Consider the following 13536-nt stretch of genomic DNA (forward strand, 5'->3'; position numbering starts at 1 on the left):
TAAAGGCAGAGCACACCCCTCAGGCTGGGTGTGCTCTGCCTTTAGCGACACGATCAGATCGTTTATAACTTCCTTGTTTGTTGTGCCACCATGGTCAGATTCACAGCACAGGGAGCATCACAGTGGACTTAAGATATTTTCATATGCTTTGGGGTTTTTTTTCACTTAAACTCAAAGGAAATATGGGACTGAAGGTATTTTCTCCCTAGGGTTGACAACCGTTCTGTGACATAAGGATTTGTTCCATATTTTAAAGATAAATGTGTTGAACAGGTAAGGAAAACACTTTGTCCCTTATTTTTTATAATTAAGTCAGTGCAATTTTCATTGTAATTATTATTATTTTTATTGTTATCATTATTTTAAAGTTCAGATTGACATTATTGAAGATTGCGTGATTTATGGCGAGATGTAATGTTAAAATTGCGACACGAGGAAACAAAAAAAATAAAAATATATATACTAAAATAAGTCTACTGATTATTAGACTCATAACTGTGCTTTGATTACGACCTGTGCATGCTTCACACACAGAGTGGAGATCATCTTAATCATAACATAATAATAATAATAATATATAGAGTAATAGTTTCACCTGCTGTAAGGTTCTACATCAGTCAACATCAGTCCGATGACGTCACGCACAGAATCGCCTCAGCTCACTAAAGAAATGCTAAATAAAGTACCAGGTGCTATCGCTAATGGAAAAAGCAAGTGTCGTGCTGATGAGTTACTGTCACTAACCTATGATTAAGGCTGGGCGATTAATCGATTTTAAATCGAAATGTATTTTATTTTTAGTTTATTTGTTTGGACGATGTTTAAAAAATGAGTTTACAACGTATTAGCTAGCGTCTATTAAAGCTATACTAATCTTAAATTGCTCCTAATAAGCGTACGAGATAAACCCACCAGGTTTTGAAACTCATCATTATTTAATTCTCATATTATTATGATAAAAGTATGACCAATTAAAAAATTCAGACCGAATAAAATTCTGTCTGTCTTCTGTCTTGCGCCTCGCCGATCGCTGTCCCGGCTTGAGCGTCGCGCGCATCTCTGACAGAGCAGCGTTGCCAACGTGGCGACTTTGTCGCTAAATCTGCCGACGTTTTGTGGTGTTTGGAGACTCTGACGTGAAAGTACGTATCACAGATTTTTACTCAGTGCTGTGAGACATGCAAGAAACGTCAGTATAGCTTTAAGTAGCGTGTGGAATAAAACTTTCATAAAGACACCGGAGTCGTCCGCCACACACTCTTAGAAATAAAAGTGCTAAGTAGAACCATACAAGGTTCTTCGGCTTGTTGGTGTGTAAAACATCATTCATTCGTGCACAGTACCCCATATGAATAATGATTTTGTCTTAAGGACAAAAAAATCAAAAATCAGAGCTGACCATCAGTGGTTTCTTTCAGCGATGCTTTTGTTTAAATGCTGTCAATGAAGTCATGATGTCGTTTTGTTTCTTTCTCCCCACAGACGATGGCTCCTTTCAGTAAACTGGCGTGTGCAAAAATAAGTGCTCTCTGCATCGCCATCACTTTTATCGCATTATTATACGTAATTGTTTTTGAGCTACCGCCTCCTTTGTGTGCAACTACATCCGCAGTAGCTGACGAACGAACCTCTAAAGGCACGGTTCCCGTTGAAAAGCCCCTCGTCCTGCTGTGGTTCTGGCCTCTTGGCATAAAGTTTGATTTCGAAATCTGCTCAACCTACTACAACATTAGTAGCTGCACACTGACTGATGATAGATCCATGTACAGCAAAGCAGATGGAGTCATCATCTTCCACAGAGCTATCAACGGGGAGGCAAGTAACCTTCCCCAGGAGCCACGTCCATCTTTTCAGAAATGGATCTGGTTCCAGATGGAATCTCCGACAAACACATGGAGGATACCGGGTTTGGAAAACCTGTTCAACCTGACACTGGGCTACAGGCGAGAGGCCGGCGTTGTGGTGAGGAACGAGGTGACTATCAAGGAAGAAGAGATGAAGGACAGCTTTGTTCTGCCCAAGAAAGACAAACTGGTGTGTTGGATTGTCAGTAACGTCTGGAGCGGTGGAACTGGTACAAGAGAGAGCTATTACAACGAACTGGCCAAACACATACACGTTGAATTGTTTGGTTCTGCACATACAGGCCGTTGGTTGAGCTTTGAAGACTATTACCCAACCCTTGCTACTTGTAAGTTTTACCTCGCATTTGAGAACTCGCTCTACAAGGACTACTTTGTGGAGAAGGTCAACGGGCCCTTAGTTGCAGGGGCGGTCCCTGTAGTTATGGGTCCACCAAGAGAAAACTACGAGCAGTTTATTCCCAACGGCTCCTTCATTCACGTCAATGATTTCCCCGACCCCAAATCACTGGCAGAGTTCCTACAGCAGCTGGACAAGGACGACGACGCGTACATGGGTTATTTTGAGTGGAGAAAGTACTACGACGTTGTTCCTCATCTTCTGTCAACGGAGAATGAATTCATTCAGCCCGTCTGCCTCGCCTGTGACCACATGTCCAAAGACAACGAGTACCATGCAGTCAACGACCTCTATGAGTGGTACTTTATATGAACACTGCTGTGAAATGGTCTTTGTTAGACGTTGGCAGTGAAGAAACGGAACATCTCAGGGTTCCTGGTTGTCCAGTGAATACTCTTAACAAACACTTAATTGGACCGTATCCCTTTTTAGACAACAGCAAGTTTTCCTTTAGCTTGTTAACCGGTTTGGGCGTGCATCTCCCGGGTGTCAGTTCTGAGGAAGGCAGAAGATGCACGCCCAAACCGGTTTGTTGTCTAAAACTATTCAATCAGTCGACATCATGACCTTTCATGATGAGGTGATTTTATTTTATTTACAAACGTAAAATCTTTTGTAAATATAAACATGATTAAGCTAAGTATTAAGGGGCTGAGTCGCTGTCATGAATGTAATATCTACAAGTGTTTCCCATACTTTGAGATGACAGGTGACAAAGCATCACGAGCACATGAATGTGTGAGCAAACTGAGAACAAAAGAAGCCAAAGTGTGAGATATGATAAGATCACTTCCTGTTTCCTAGTAAATGCTTTGCATTATATGATGGGGTTCTTGGGAAATCCTTTTTTTATCATTCATTTGAACACGTGTTCTCTTAGTGTCAGACATCTTTTGTAAACTAAAAGAAATACTTTACGTTTAACAATGTTTTCATACGGTAGCGACAACCACTTGCACTTAGAGATGAACAAAACTTTCATTTTATGATTATTTTTTTCTTATTATAACCAGCTTGGGGTGGGTTTTAAGTTGTGTGTTTGTGTTTTGTATTGTTGTTGTTGTTGTTGTGTCTAAACAAAAAATGATGGTTACATATGTACACGCAGAAGATGTATATTTCTCAATGTGATGTGTCCAATAAAACTTATTTAAAAAAAAATCAACTGATTGAAAACATCTTGTATCCTTACATATATACATCTATACATACATATATATGTATGTATATATATATACATACATATATATATTATACGCGCCTGTATATATACATATATATACATACATACATATATACATACATATATCATACGCGCCTGTATATATACACATATATACATATATATGTATATATGTATATATACATACATATACATATATATGTATATATACATATATACATACATATACATATATATATACATACACATATATATATACAAACATATTCATATATATATATATTATACGCGCCTGTATATATACATATATATATACATATGTATATATGTATATATACATATATACATACATATACATACATGTACATATATATACATACATATATACATATATGTACATATATATATGCATATATATAAATATACGTACATATATATATGCATATATATACATATACATTCATATATATACATATACATATACATATATACATGCATATATATATACATATACATACATATACATATACATATATACATATATACATATATACATACACATATATATTATACATGCGTGCACAGTGTGCATGTGAATGATGTTAGTGATGGTGGTTTCTAGTACCTGGAGTTTTCCAGTCAGTCATGCAGAGCTGCTGAGCCCAAACTGAGAGAGAGATGACACAGTTAATGTCTCACAGACAGGAAACTGCTGCTGCATCAGAGTCCATGTCGGTTCTCGACCTGCAACTGGACCTGGACGTTCTGTCGGCCTGTTTTCTACCATGCGTGTATTTGATGTGTTAACACCAGAACAAAGAGAGAGAACGTGGAACAAATCTCTGTGTGTAAACGCGCTGCGTCCTGCGTGACCAGAGCAACAGTTACCAGCAGGGGGCGACAGTGGAGGGAAAGGGATGTAAAGGTCAGGCGTGGGAGAAGAGGACGAGGAGGCTTTGTCACAAGATCAATTATTCCACAAAGGACACTAAGTTTCCCACAATGTCACTACACAAAAGAGTCTGCGTCCAGATTAGTACCACGATCTAAGTCTACTTTCCTTTGACCTACTGTTCAGTCTCAGAAAATGTCATCAAACAGAGAGAGAAACAAACACAAAGCTGGAAACAATCTCCCCGTCAGAGGTAAAGCCCAGCATCAGCTCTGTGTGGCTCACAGATGGAATGACCTTCGTTAAACGTGAAAAAATTAAATGTTCGCTTTTACACGACCGTTCAAAAGTTTGGGCTCACTTAAAAACATCCTTATTTTTGAGGGAAAATCACCTTTTTCCCCAATGAATCTAACATTAAATGAATCATAAATACACTCTATACATTGTTAATGTGGTAAAAACGTCTGGTTTTTAATAGAATATGTACATAGGTGTATAGAGGCCCATTAACAGTGTTCTAATGGTACATTGTGTTTGCTAATGGCGTTAGAAGACTATTGGATGATTAGAAAACCCTTGTGCAATGATGTTAGCACAGCTGAAAACAGTTAATTTGAATAAAAGTCATTATTTTTAATCTTGTCAATGTCTTGACTATATTTTCTATTTATTTTGCAACTCTTTTGATGAATAAAAGTCTGATTTTTAATGGAAAACACAACACAAATTGTAGAGGTGAGCCCCTCGAACCTTTGAATGGTAGTGTATATTTATATTATGTCCAAAATGAACTATAATGAATGATCAATTCCTAATTTACCTTGATAAGCTCTTAGTCCTCTGGTCCTGTTATTACAGATTAGAACAACATTACTTTATTGAGTGTTCCTGTGTTTCTGGTCCTTGTGGACAGAAATAACCGTCTCCTGATGACGACTGAAGCCTGCTGATAAAGTCGTCCACTCATGGAGAATCCACCCCCACACCACCACTGTTGCCATGGACACCAGCGTGCAAAGAGAGTCTTTTTAAATATAAGCCTATGAAAGTGTTCAGGGGTCAGAACTGGTATCACAGCATCTCTGTGTCTCTGTGTTTAAGATACAGTCCGTGCATGTGCAGGACTGTAGGAACAATGACACGACACAAACTGGACTTTAAGAATATAATATAATATATGTTCACACATATTAACTACACACATGTAGTTAATGTGGTTGAGAGTTGAATTATAATTGCACATACAGTTTATGTCCAACTAGAATGTAGTAGTAGGGCTGCTTTTTTTTATTTGGCTTTTTAACATTAAATGAAGGATATTTATGTGTATTAGAAACAGTGAAATTGACTATAAATATGGCTTCTTTTTTTATATATATAAATGTGTCTATTATTTATAATTTAGAATACATTCGATTTAACAGACATGATGATGATCAATGCAAGAGCCTTTAAAAGCAGGAAAAGTTATATATATATCCATATAATATCCATATATTACTCAGCCCTAAATAAAAGATGCATCTTAAAACCCATTTTTACTCATTTTTTAAAATATTTTCTACAGTATTTTTATTGTTTTATTGTTTATTTTCAGGTCCATTAGGTTACACGTTTGTTGTTTTATTTGTTTTATTTCTTTATCTTCACCAATGTACAGGACTTAGTTTCAGCTGTTGTTGTTTTTAAAGTGCTTTATAAATAAAGTTGGATTTGGATTGGAATACACAGATGAAAAAGACACGGCGAAATCCAGGCCGGTACATTTTTGGACCGATGAGAAACTGGATTACATATATTTTTAACTTAACGATGATAGACAAACACACAGGTATGGCACTAACTCGCTGCCTCTAAAGTTGTTTTAATATGTGATCTAGAAAAATCCAAAACACTGACAAGCTGAAACTGTGCCGGAGCAAAGGACAGCAGTGTTAATTAATGACACAGCTCATTTTAACTGTGCATGGAAACGCACCGACTGACCCGATTCAAGGACTATCAACGTGAGCCAGACCACCGACAACCACAAGATGAGCATTAAAGGCAAAAGGCCCAAAAATAGAAATCCTCAGTCTGAAAATGATCGCCTGCTCCTCATTAAAGAGGAGGTTCAGCGACCACAGCAGCATTAACGCACAGATAATTTCACCCGCTTTAACCGCGGGGCTGTTTCCGAAGCGAAAGACGAGGCAGCGTTTGGCCTTCGACGCGTTTAACAGGACGTTTTTTTTCTCCATCTCCAGATGTTTCCTGACCTCAGCAGAGAACATCTCTGAGCCCGTCTGTACTAAATCGTCGTCTGTCCATCTCTGCTCGGTCAGTCCTCTAACGCCCTCATCGCTAAACCAGCCACCGCACAACAGATTAAAGCTCGCAGCTGCACGAGGACATGTACAGTTGATGACTAAAGCCTGCTCTAACCTATATTTCAGGGAAGTGGGTCTGTGGAGCTCAGAGTGACACACACACACACACACACACACACTGCAGCCAAACATGTGCTGCACAGCTCAGATGGACTGAGAGAGAGAGAGAGAGAGAGAAGCCGCCATGACGACGACAACTCTGTTATACTGCAGTGCAGTTATGCTGCAATGATAATAAACACACACACACACACGCAGGCAGATGAAGGAGTCTCATCAAGACAATGAAGGAATCAGTGAGTGATTAGAAGGAGCTGGAAGCCTCACAACAACACACAATCTTAACAGATTTGACAGGTGACTTAGGGTGAATTCCAATTCCTATCTTAACCCTCAATCTTAACCCTCAATCTCAAAAATGTTCTCCCTCTAGTCCAAGTTCTGTCCCGATTCTCAGAAAAATTAAGTTGAGGTCAAGTTTAAGGGCTGTATCGCCCTCAATATTGAGATTTTCCAAGACCACCCTTGGGAGCAAGGGCTACCCAGAATGCATTGCGTGTTCTGACATAAGAAAGATGGCGTCGAAAGCAGTGAAACGAGTACGCTACAAATGAAGTATTTTCTTTGTTAATAGAGATATAAAAATGATCTTAGTTTAGGCCCATATTATGGATTACTGACGTCATTGTTGCCTAACATTTATTCTTATTTTACCATCTTTTGTCAATAGTCGGCCGGTGTGGTTTACTTTTCAATAAGTCGTGGTGTGTGGTAACTGTCAGCTGAATATTTGTATGAGTATCATCTTATAACTAACTGACAACCTAATAACTTGACTGAAATAAAATAATAAATAAATAATCGTGACGTAAATGTCTTCTTCTTCTTCTTCTTCCTTTTTGGAGTTGACAGACTGGACGCAGATTTCGCGTTATTCTGCCCCCTACAGTCTAAAGACGTATCTGCATTTAAGGGGTGTCCCATTTCTAAGTGACAAAATAACCCTCAACACTTGGTTTTGAGGCCAGTTAAGATTAAGGGTTGAGCTTGAGGGTTAAGATAGGAATTGGAATTGGCCCTTACTAAGTGTCTGGATAAGAACAGAGTTTAAACAAGTCAAATTTAAGACCTGTTATGACTTTTTTAAAGACCATAATTAGCACAATTTAAGACCCATTTCAAATCCATACTGGCAAAAAAGTACAAAAGACATTAAGGAAAATTGGAGCCACAAATAGTTGAACTTGCAATTCAGCTTAGCTGTGGGCTTTCATTAAGTTTCTCCGCTGCTATGCTAAGCTGTAACACACCGCGGCGCGAGCACAGCACACTAGCTAGTGGTGCTGGATAAATTCTCCCCGGGCAGCACAGGTGACCTACTTTAGTTCTGTGTTGTAGTTATGTAGTCAATAGATTTTTAAGACCTTTCAAAATTGTATTTAAGACCTTTTATGAGATTTTAGGAGAATTTAAGACATTTTAAGGCCTCAAATTCAAATTGTTGGATTTAAGACTTTTTGCCACTTCCACACTGACTCTGCAGAGTGTGTGTGTGTATTTTGTGTTTTAAAGCAGAAGTTAGGAAAAAGGAAGAAAGCTCCAGCCACATAAACACAGCGCCATGCAAACCAAAGAAAAGGGAGGAGGAGGAGGAATCTTCAGAGTGAAAGAGTGGACTTGTGAAATGGTGTTTTCACATCTCTTCTGGTACGTAAAGGCCACCGTAGTTCACTCATGTGTTTGGCAACGAGAGAAAAAACCAGAGGAGTTCCTGTCTTACCAGTTCTTTGACCTCTGAACATGATGAGAACATTGTGTTGTATTAATTTAGGGCACAGTGAGTTAGTGTGTGTGTGTGTGTGTGTGTTTGTGTGTGTGTGTGTGTGTGCGTGTGCGCGTCTCGGTGGATAACACCGAGTATCGGCCGCAGCTATTCATGGCGCCGCTGCCAAAGCATTCGTGCAGAAACACACAAACACACGCACAAACACAGACACACACACAGAGAGACGTGTGTGTGTGTGTGTGTGTGTGTGTGTGGATGACTGACAGCCCTATTGTAACCCTAACATATACACAGTGGCTGTACAAGGCGGGGCTTACAACACTGATGAAAGCCCCCACAGAGCAGGAGGGAGGGAGGAGGAGGAGGAGGAGAGACGGACGCAACAATGGCTGCCAGCACCATGTCGGAAAACAGAGGGAGCAGGAGGAGGAGGAGGAGGAGGTGGTGAGAAGAGGCTGATCTGGAGTCAGGCAGGCCGTCCCCTGAATAACTATGAAGCTCAATCTAAATCTTAATCCTCGCTCTTCGTTCAAAAGGACTCAGACATTAAACTATGTCCGATTTTAAAGGACGATTAAGACGGGAAAGAGGCAAACAGACCCACTTCATGGTCTGCATCACAATTAGCTTCAAGTCCGAAAGATCCAGGACAAATATCTCACTGTGATTTTCCCGATTCTGATTCTTAAAAAAAAAAAAAAAATCGAGCTGCTGTTCAATTTTGACTGTGTAATAGATTAGTGACAGTGATGGAGTCACGTGACGCCCCCCCACCCCCCCCAAAAAAAACATGCTAACTAGCCTTTATTCTAACGGAAACACAAGAAAGTGGAATGAAGTGTGAACATCTGCACAGACTGATTTTCACGTCATTTCACAAGCACATGGCAAATGGATGGATGGATGGATGGATGGATGGATGGATGGATGGATGGATGGATGGAGAGCTTGGTGTAAAAGTTTGCAGAGGAACAGAACAGGATCACACATGGTTTGAAGGACCTGTCGGCCTCAGACACCACGGCTGTGAAGATGGATGTTGTTGTGTGGAAATGCTGATGGAGGACACTCAGATGATCAGATGATCAGATGATCAGATGAGTGAGGGACAGAGCTGAGTCCAGACCTGTGTGAAACACCACCGTGTTCTTCCGACACCCGGAGAGCAGCTGCAGGTTCCTGAAAAGCCCTTTTGCCGTCAGCTTCACGTGGAAGTTTGACAGCGAGAGTCTGGGAGACCATAACATCTTCTCTGGTTTGTCCTCTGAGACTCGTCAGGACTTCAGGTCTTGGACTGATTCCTCGTCTCGTCTTCTTTTCTTCTTCAAACAGTCCTTCGCTGCATGAAATCCTGACCTTGTTTGCTGTTCTTCTCCTGGTCCAGGTTTGCTCCTCTCACCGCTTCACTTTCCTGTTATAATGTTCCCAAAGATCCACGGCGCTGCTTTACGTTCTACACCGTGAGCTAAAAAAGGGGGCGGATTCTTTCCTTCAGCAGCAATGTCAGAAATAAAAAGAGTAATCACACTGAGGGAAGACCGAGCGCCTTCATCTCCATGAAAAACCACGAGGAAAAAAACCCCAAAAATCAAGGAAATGAAAGCAATAAAGAATGAAAGAAGCTGCAAAACCAAAGCAGGTCAGGTTTCTACAGCGCAGCAGGCCAGAGGTAAAAGAAAATGGCGCCAAAAATAGCCGCGTGCTTCGCCGCCGTCGGATCGACGGTAAATCATCCGACGATAAAAGATGGAGCGAGAGAGGAGGAGGAGGAGGAGGAGGAGAGGGAGATGACGGAGGCAGCGAGAAAGAGAGAGAATCTTCAGTGCTACTGATGATTAGTAGTCAGCCGCCACTGTTACACACACACACACACACACACAGGAGGGAGGCAGGAGGGGGGGAAGGGGGAGGGGCTTGGGATTGTGAATAATCTGGCTTCCTCCCTCCTCACTCCACCCTCCTCCCCTTCCCTCGTCGCTCACTTTCTCCGTCGTTATTTTTGCTAGTTTGTGTTTGGCCGCCATTCAAATGAAAGAGAGCGTCAGAGGTCGCCGTGAAGAAATACACCAGAGAAAAGAGTGGGAGGAGCCATGAACGCACACACACACACACACACACACACACACACATCTGTCAGTAGCAGGTGCATTTTTACACTCAGTGAAAGAAACCAGTGTTCACACTAAGACCAAGAGATAAAAAGCTCATGACTGTCTGTCTATTACTCACTTCTGTTTATTTGTAAGGAGCCCCTGAAGTGACATGAGGAAAAAAAAAAAAAAAAAAAAATTGAAATCTCGAGTTTCAAAGTCGAGTTCTCGAGTTTCCAAAAAAAAAAATAAAAAAAAGGAAAAAATAAAAATTTTAATAATTTTTTGGAAACTCGAAATCTCGAGTTTCAAAAAAATCTGAAAAAAAAAAAACTGAAATTTTTTGGGGGGATATTTTTTTTTTCTTGAATTTCCAAAAAATTATGAATACATTTTTTCTTTACTTTTTTTTTTTTCGTAATTTTTTTTTTTTTTTTTCTCATGTCACTTCGGGGGCTCCGTATATTTGTCATATATTTAAAAGAAAAAAAAAAAAGATTTGCTTATCTTCTAAAAAAATTACAATTTAAGCTTTTATTCTGACAAATATGAACTGAGTCAAAGAGATTATGTTGCTAGAATTGATCATGAACTGAAAAAAAAAAAGACACTGCTCTTGTAATGAGGGTAAATGAAAGTACGTGTCAACAAATTAGCTGTTAGCACATGTAATTATCCACATTTAAATGATGCACAATAATCATTAACAGTAAGTAACAGAACAAATCTTAATCTCCACATCTCACGCACACATTTTTGTGTCTTAAAGACGACGTCCACATTGTCACCAGACGACGATCGTCAGCTTAAGGCAGCGAGCAAACAAAAGACTGACCTTGTCAGGACCAGAAGTCCTCACAGAGACCAAAACCTGGTCCTAATGAGGCAGAACCTCCTTTGTGAGGAACATTTTTTTAGCTTTAAGATTAGACTTTTAGTGAACTGGTCATGGTTAATGCTTTGTTGAGACTTTCCAAATGAATAGAAGTTAATGCTGAAGATGAACAGCTGTGGAAATTTGTTTGTTTATGTGTGTGTGTGCGTGCGTGTGTGTGTGTGTGTGTGTGTGTGTGTGAGAGCGAAGCATTAGCATAATTACAGACAGACAGCGCAGGAATGATTATTATGTTTGCTCAAGCTTGCAGGGGTATTAGCTGTGTGTGTGTGTGCGTGTGTGTGTGTGCGTGATGGGATGATCTCATGTCACAAATAAAGCTGTGCTCCACATATAAAAATCTTTTTCTCGTTACCTCAGAGGAGTTTTTTGCTTTTCACCGAATTCATCTTCAAATTTAAAAACACACATCGTCTATTTCTGCATTCTGATTTTGAGCACTTATTGAACAGTGTCGGTGTCACTGTGATGCTTCACTGTCCTGCTGCAGGGAGGTTAGCGGCTGTCTACACTGCCCCCTACTGCCTGTTAGTGGAAAACCAGCCTTGCAAGATCAGGGCCACTGACCCAGAATCAGAAGATCCTCCCATGCTCTCGCAGGTACAGGAACATGAGATCAAGACAGTACTAGTTTCATTCAGACGTTCATCACACACACACACACACACACTCCACAAACCTGTGCTGTTCAGTCGACTGAGCCTCGCCGAGCCACTTCTTTGCAGAGGAAACTGAGAGCTTTGCTTGTTGGAGGCCTGAGCAGCAGCAGCAGCAGCAGCAGCAGCAGCAGCAGCAGCAGCAGCAGCAGCAGCAGCAGCAGCAGCAGCAGCAGCAGCAGCAGCAGCCTTCACTGCTGTCTGACTCACTGCTGTGGTCTTGTTACTCGTGTTGTGAGTAGAGGCTGTGGGGGTCTTCAGACCTGTGCACAACACACACACACACACAAGTCTAAGCCCATTGAAAATACGACACACGGGAACAAATGTGATCACAGTATTCTTTTTTTTACATCATGACGAATCATCTCTGGATATAAAGCCACACACAGGTCGTTTCTCTGGACACGTGAACAGTGTTTGCTTCTCAAAGGAGTGAAAATGTAATCTACTGTTTATGATTTTAATATACTCTGAAGGATATTTATACACTGACAATAAATACGGTCAAATTCGCCTATAACACAAATAATTAGGCTTAAAATGAGTGATATCAAGTGGCTTTTTTATGATTCCATGTATTTTTAAATCAACATATACAGTAGGGGTGGGGAAAAAAATCGATTCACATATGAATCGCAATTATATTCATCCACGATTCTGAATCATTCATAATCTTCAAAAATCAATTTAAAAAAAATATATATATATATATTTTTTTTTTTTTTAAGTTTCTATTTTAAAAAAACACCAGTTTGTGTTATTTGTGTACAGTTTATTTTTGTAACTTCTGGGAGAAAAAGGCAGCTAGTCTAAGCTTTTATTTTGTTGTACAGGAAGTAAGTTTTTATTTGTTTTGAATGAACAAATGTTAACTTTTGTCTTAAGTTTGCCTTTGTGTGATCACATTATCACATTATCTTATACAAACTGGATTATTTTGATGCCATAATTTGCCTTAACACACTATGCATTGTATCAATTTTTGAATCGAGAATCGTTTGAATCGAATCATGAGCCACCCAAAGATTCACATCCCTAATATACAGTATATCATTTTTCAATAACATATTCAATGCAATTAAATATGATGATAATGATCAATGCAACCAGGACAAGTCATCACAGATACTCAATGATGTGACCATATCTAAGAATTTAAGATATAGTAATAATAGAAAAGTACAAATATAAAGCTTTTCTCTCTCTTTCTCCACTCAAAGGTTGAATATTGACATTTTCCTGCTGCTTAAACTCAGAGGTGTCTGCTCTCTGCTGAGAGCTGCTGCCTCTCAAAGGATTTGGAGTTAGACTTAGGCCAGATTAGGAGAAGGAAGTGATTGTTTTTTTTTAATCTGCCATCATCCAGAGCTCCTCTCCAGTCACTTAAACTAAGCTGC

At 39.7% G+C, this 13536-nt stretch overlaps 2 protein-coding genes across 2 annotated transcripts in view; one reads left to right on the forward strand and one right to left on the reverse strand.

The window, feature by feature from the left end:
• The window catches only part of LOC310943593 (uncharacterized protein), a 57137-nt gene that overhangs the window by 29392 nt on the left and 14209 nt on the right, over positions 1–13536 (reverse strand). The window contains exons 6-7 of the mRNA XM_083909208.1: positions 12160–12399; positions 4071–4112 (exon numbers count right to left, since the gene is read on the reverse strand). Coding sequence (XP_083765334.1) covers positions 4071–4112; positions 12160–12399 — 282 coding nt within the window. The remainder of the gene's footprint in view (positions 1–4070; positions 4113–12159; positions 12400–13536) is intronic.
• On the forward strand, positions 1486–2574 carry LOC310943661 (4-galactosyl-N-acetylglucosaminide 3-alpha-L-fucosyltransferase 9-like; the record flags this gene model as incomplete). Its single annotated transcript, XM_083909297.1, has 2 exons — positions 1486–1498; positions 1613–2574. 2 exons carry the CDS (start codon positions 1486–1488, stop codon positions 2572–2574), a joined length of 975 nt encoding a protein of 324 aa, XP_083765423.1.

The sequence above is a fragment of the Microchirus variegatus genome (assembly GCF_963457635.1).
Source record: "Microchirus variegatus genome assembly, chromosome: 23".
NCBI classification, from domain to species: domain Eukaryota; kingdom Metazoa; phylum Chordata; class Actinopteri; order Pleuronectiformes; family Soleidae; genus Microchirus; species Microchirus variegatus.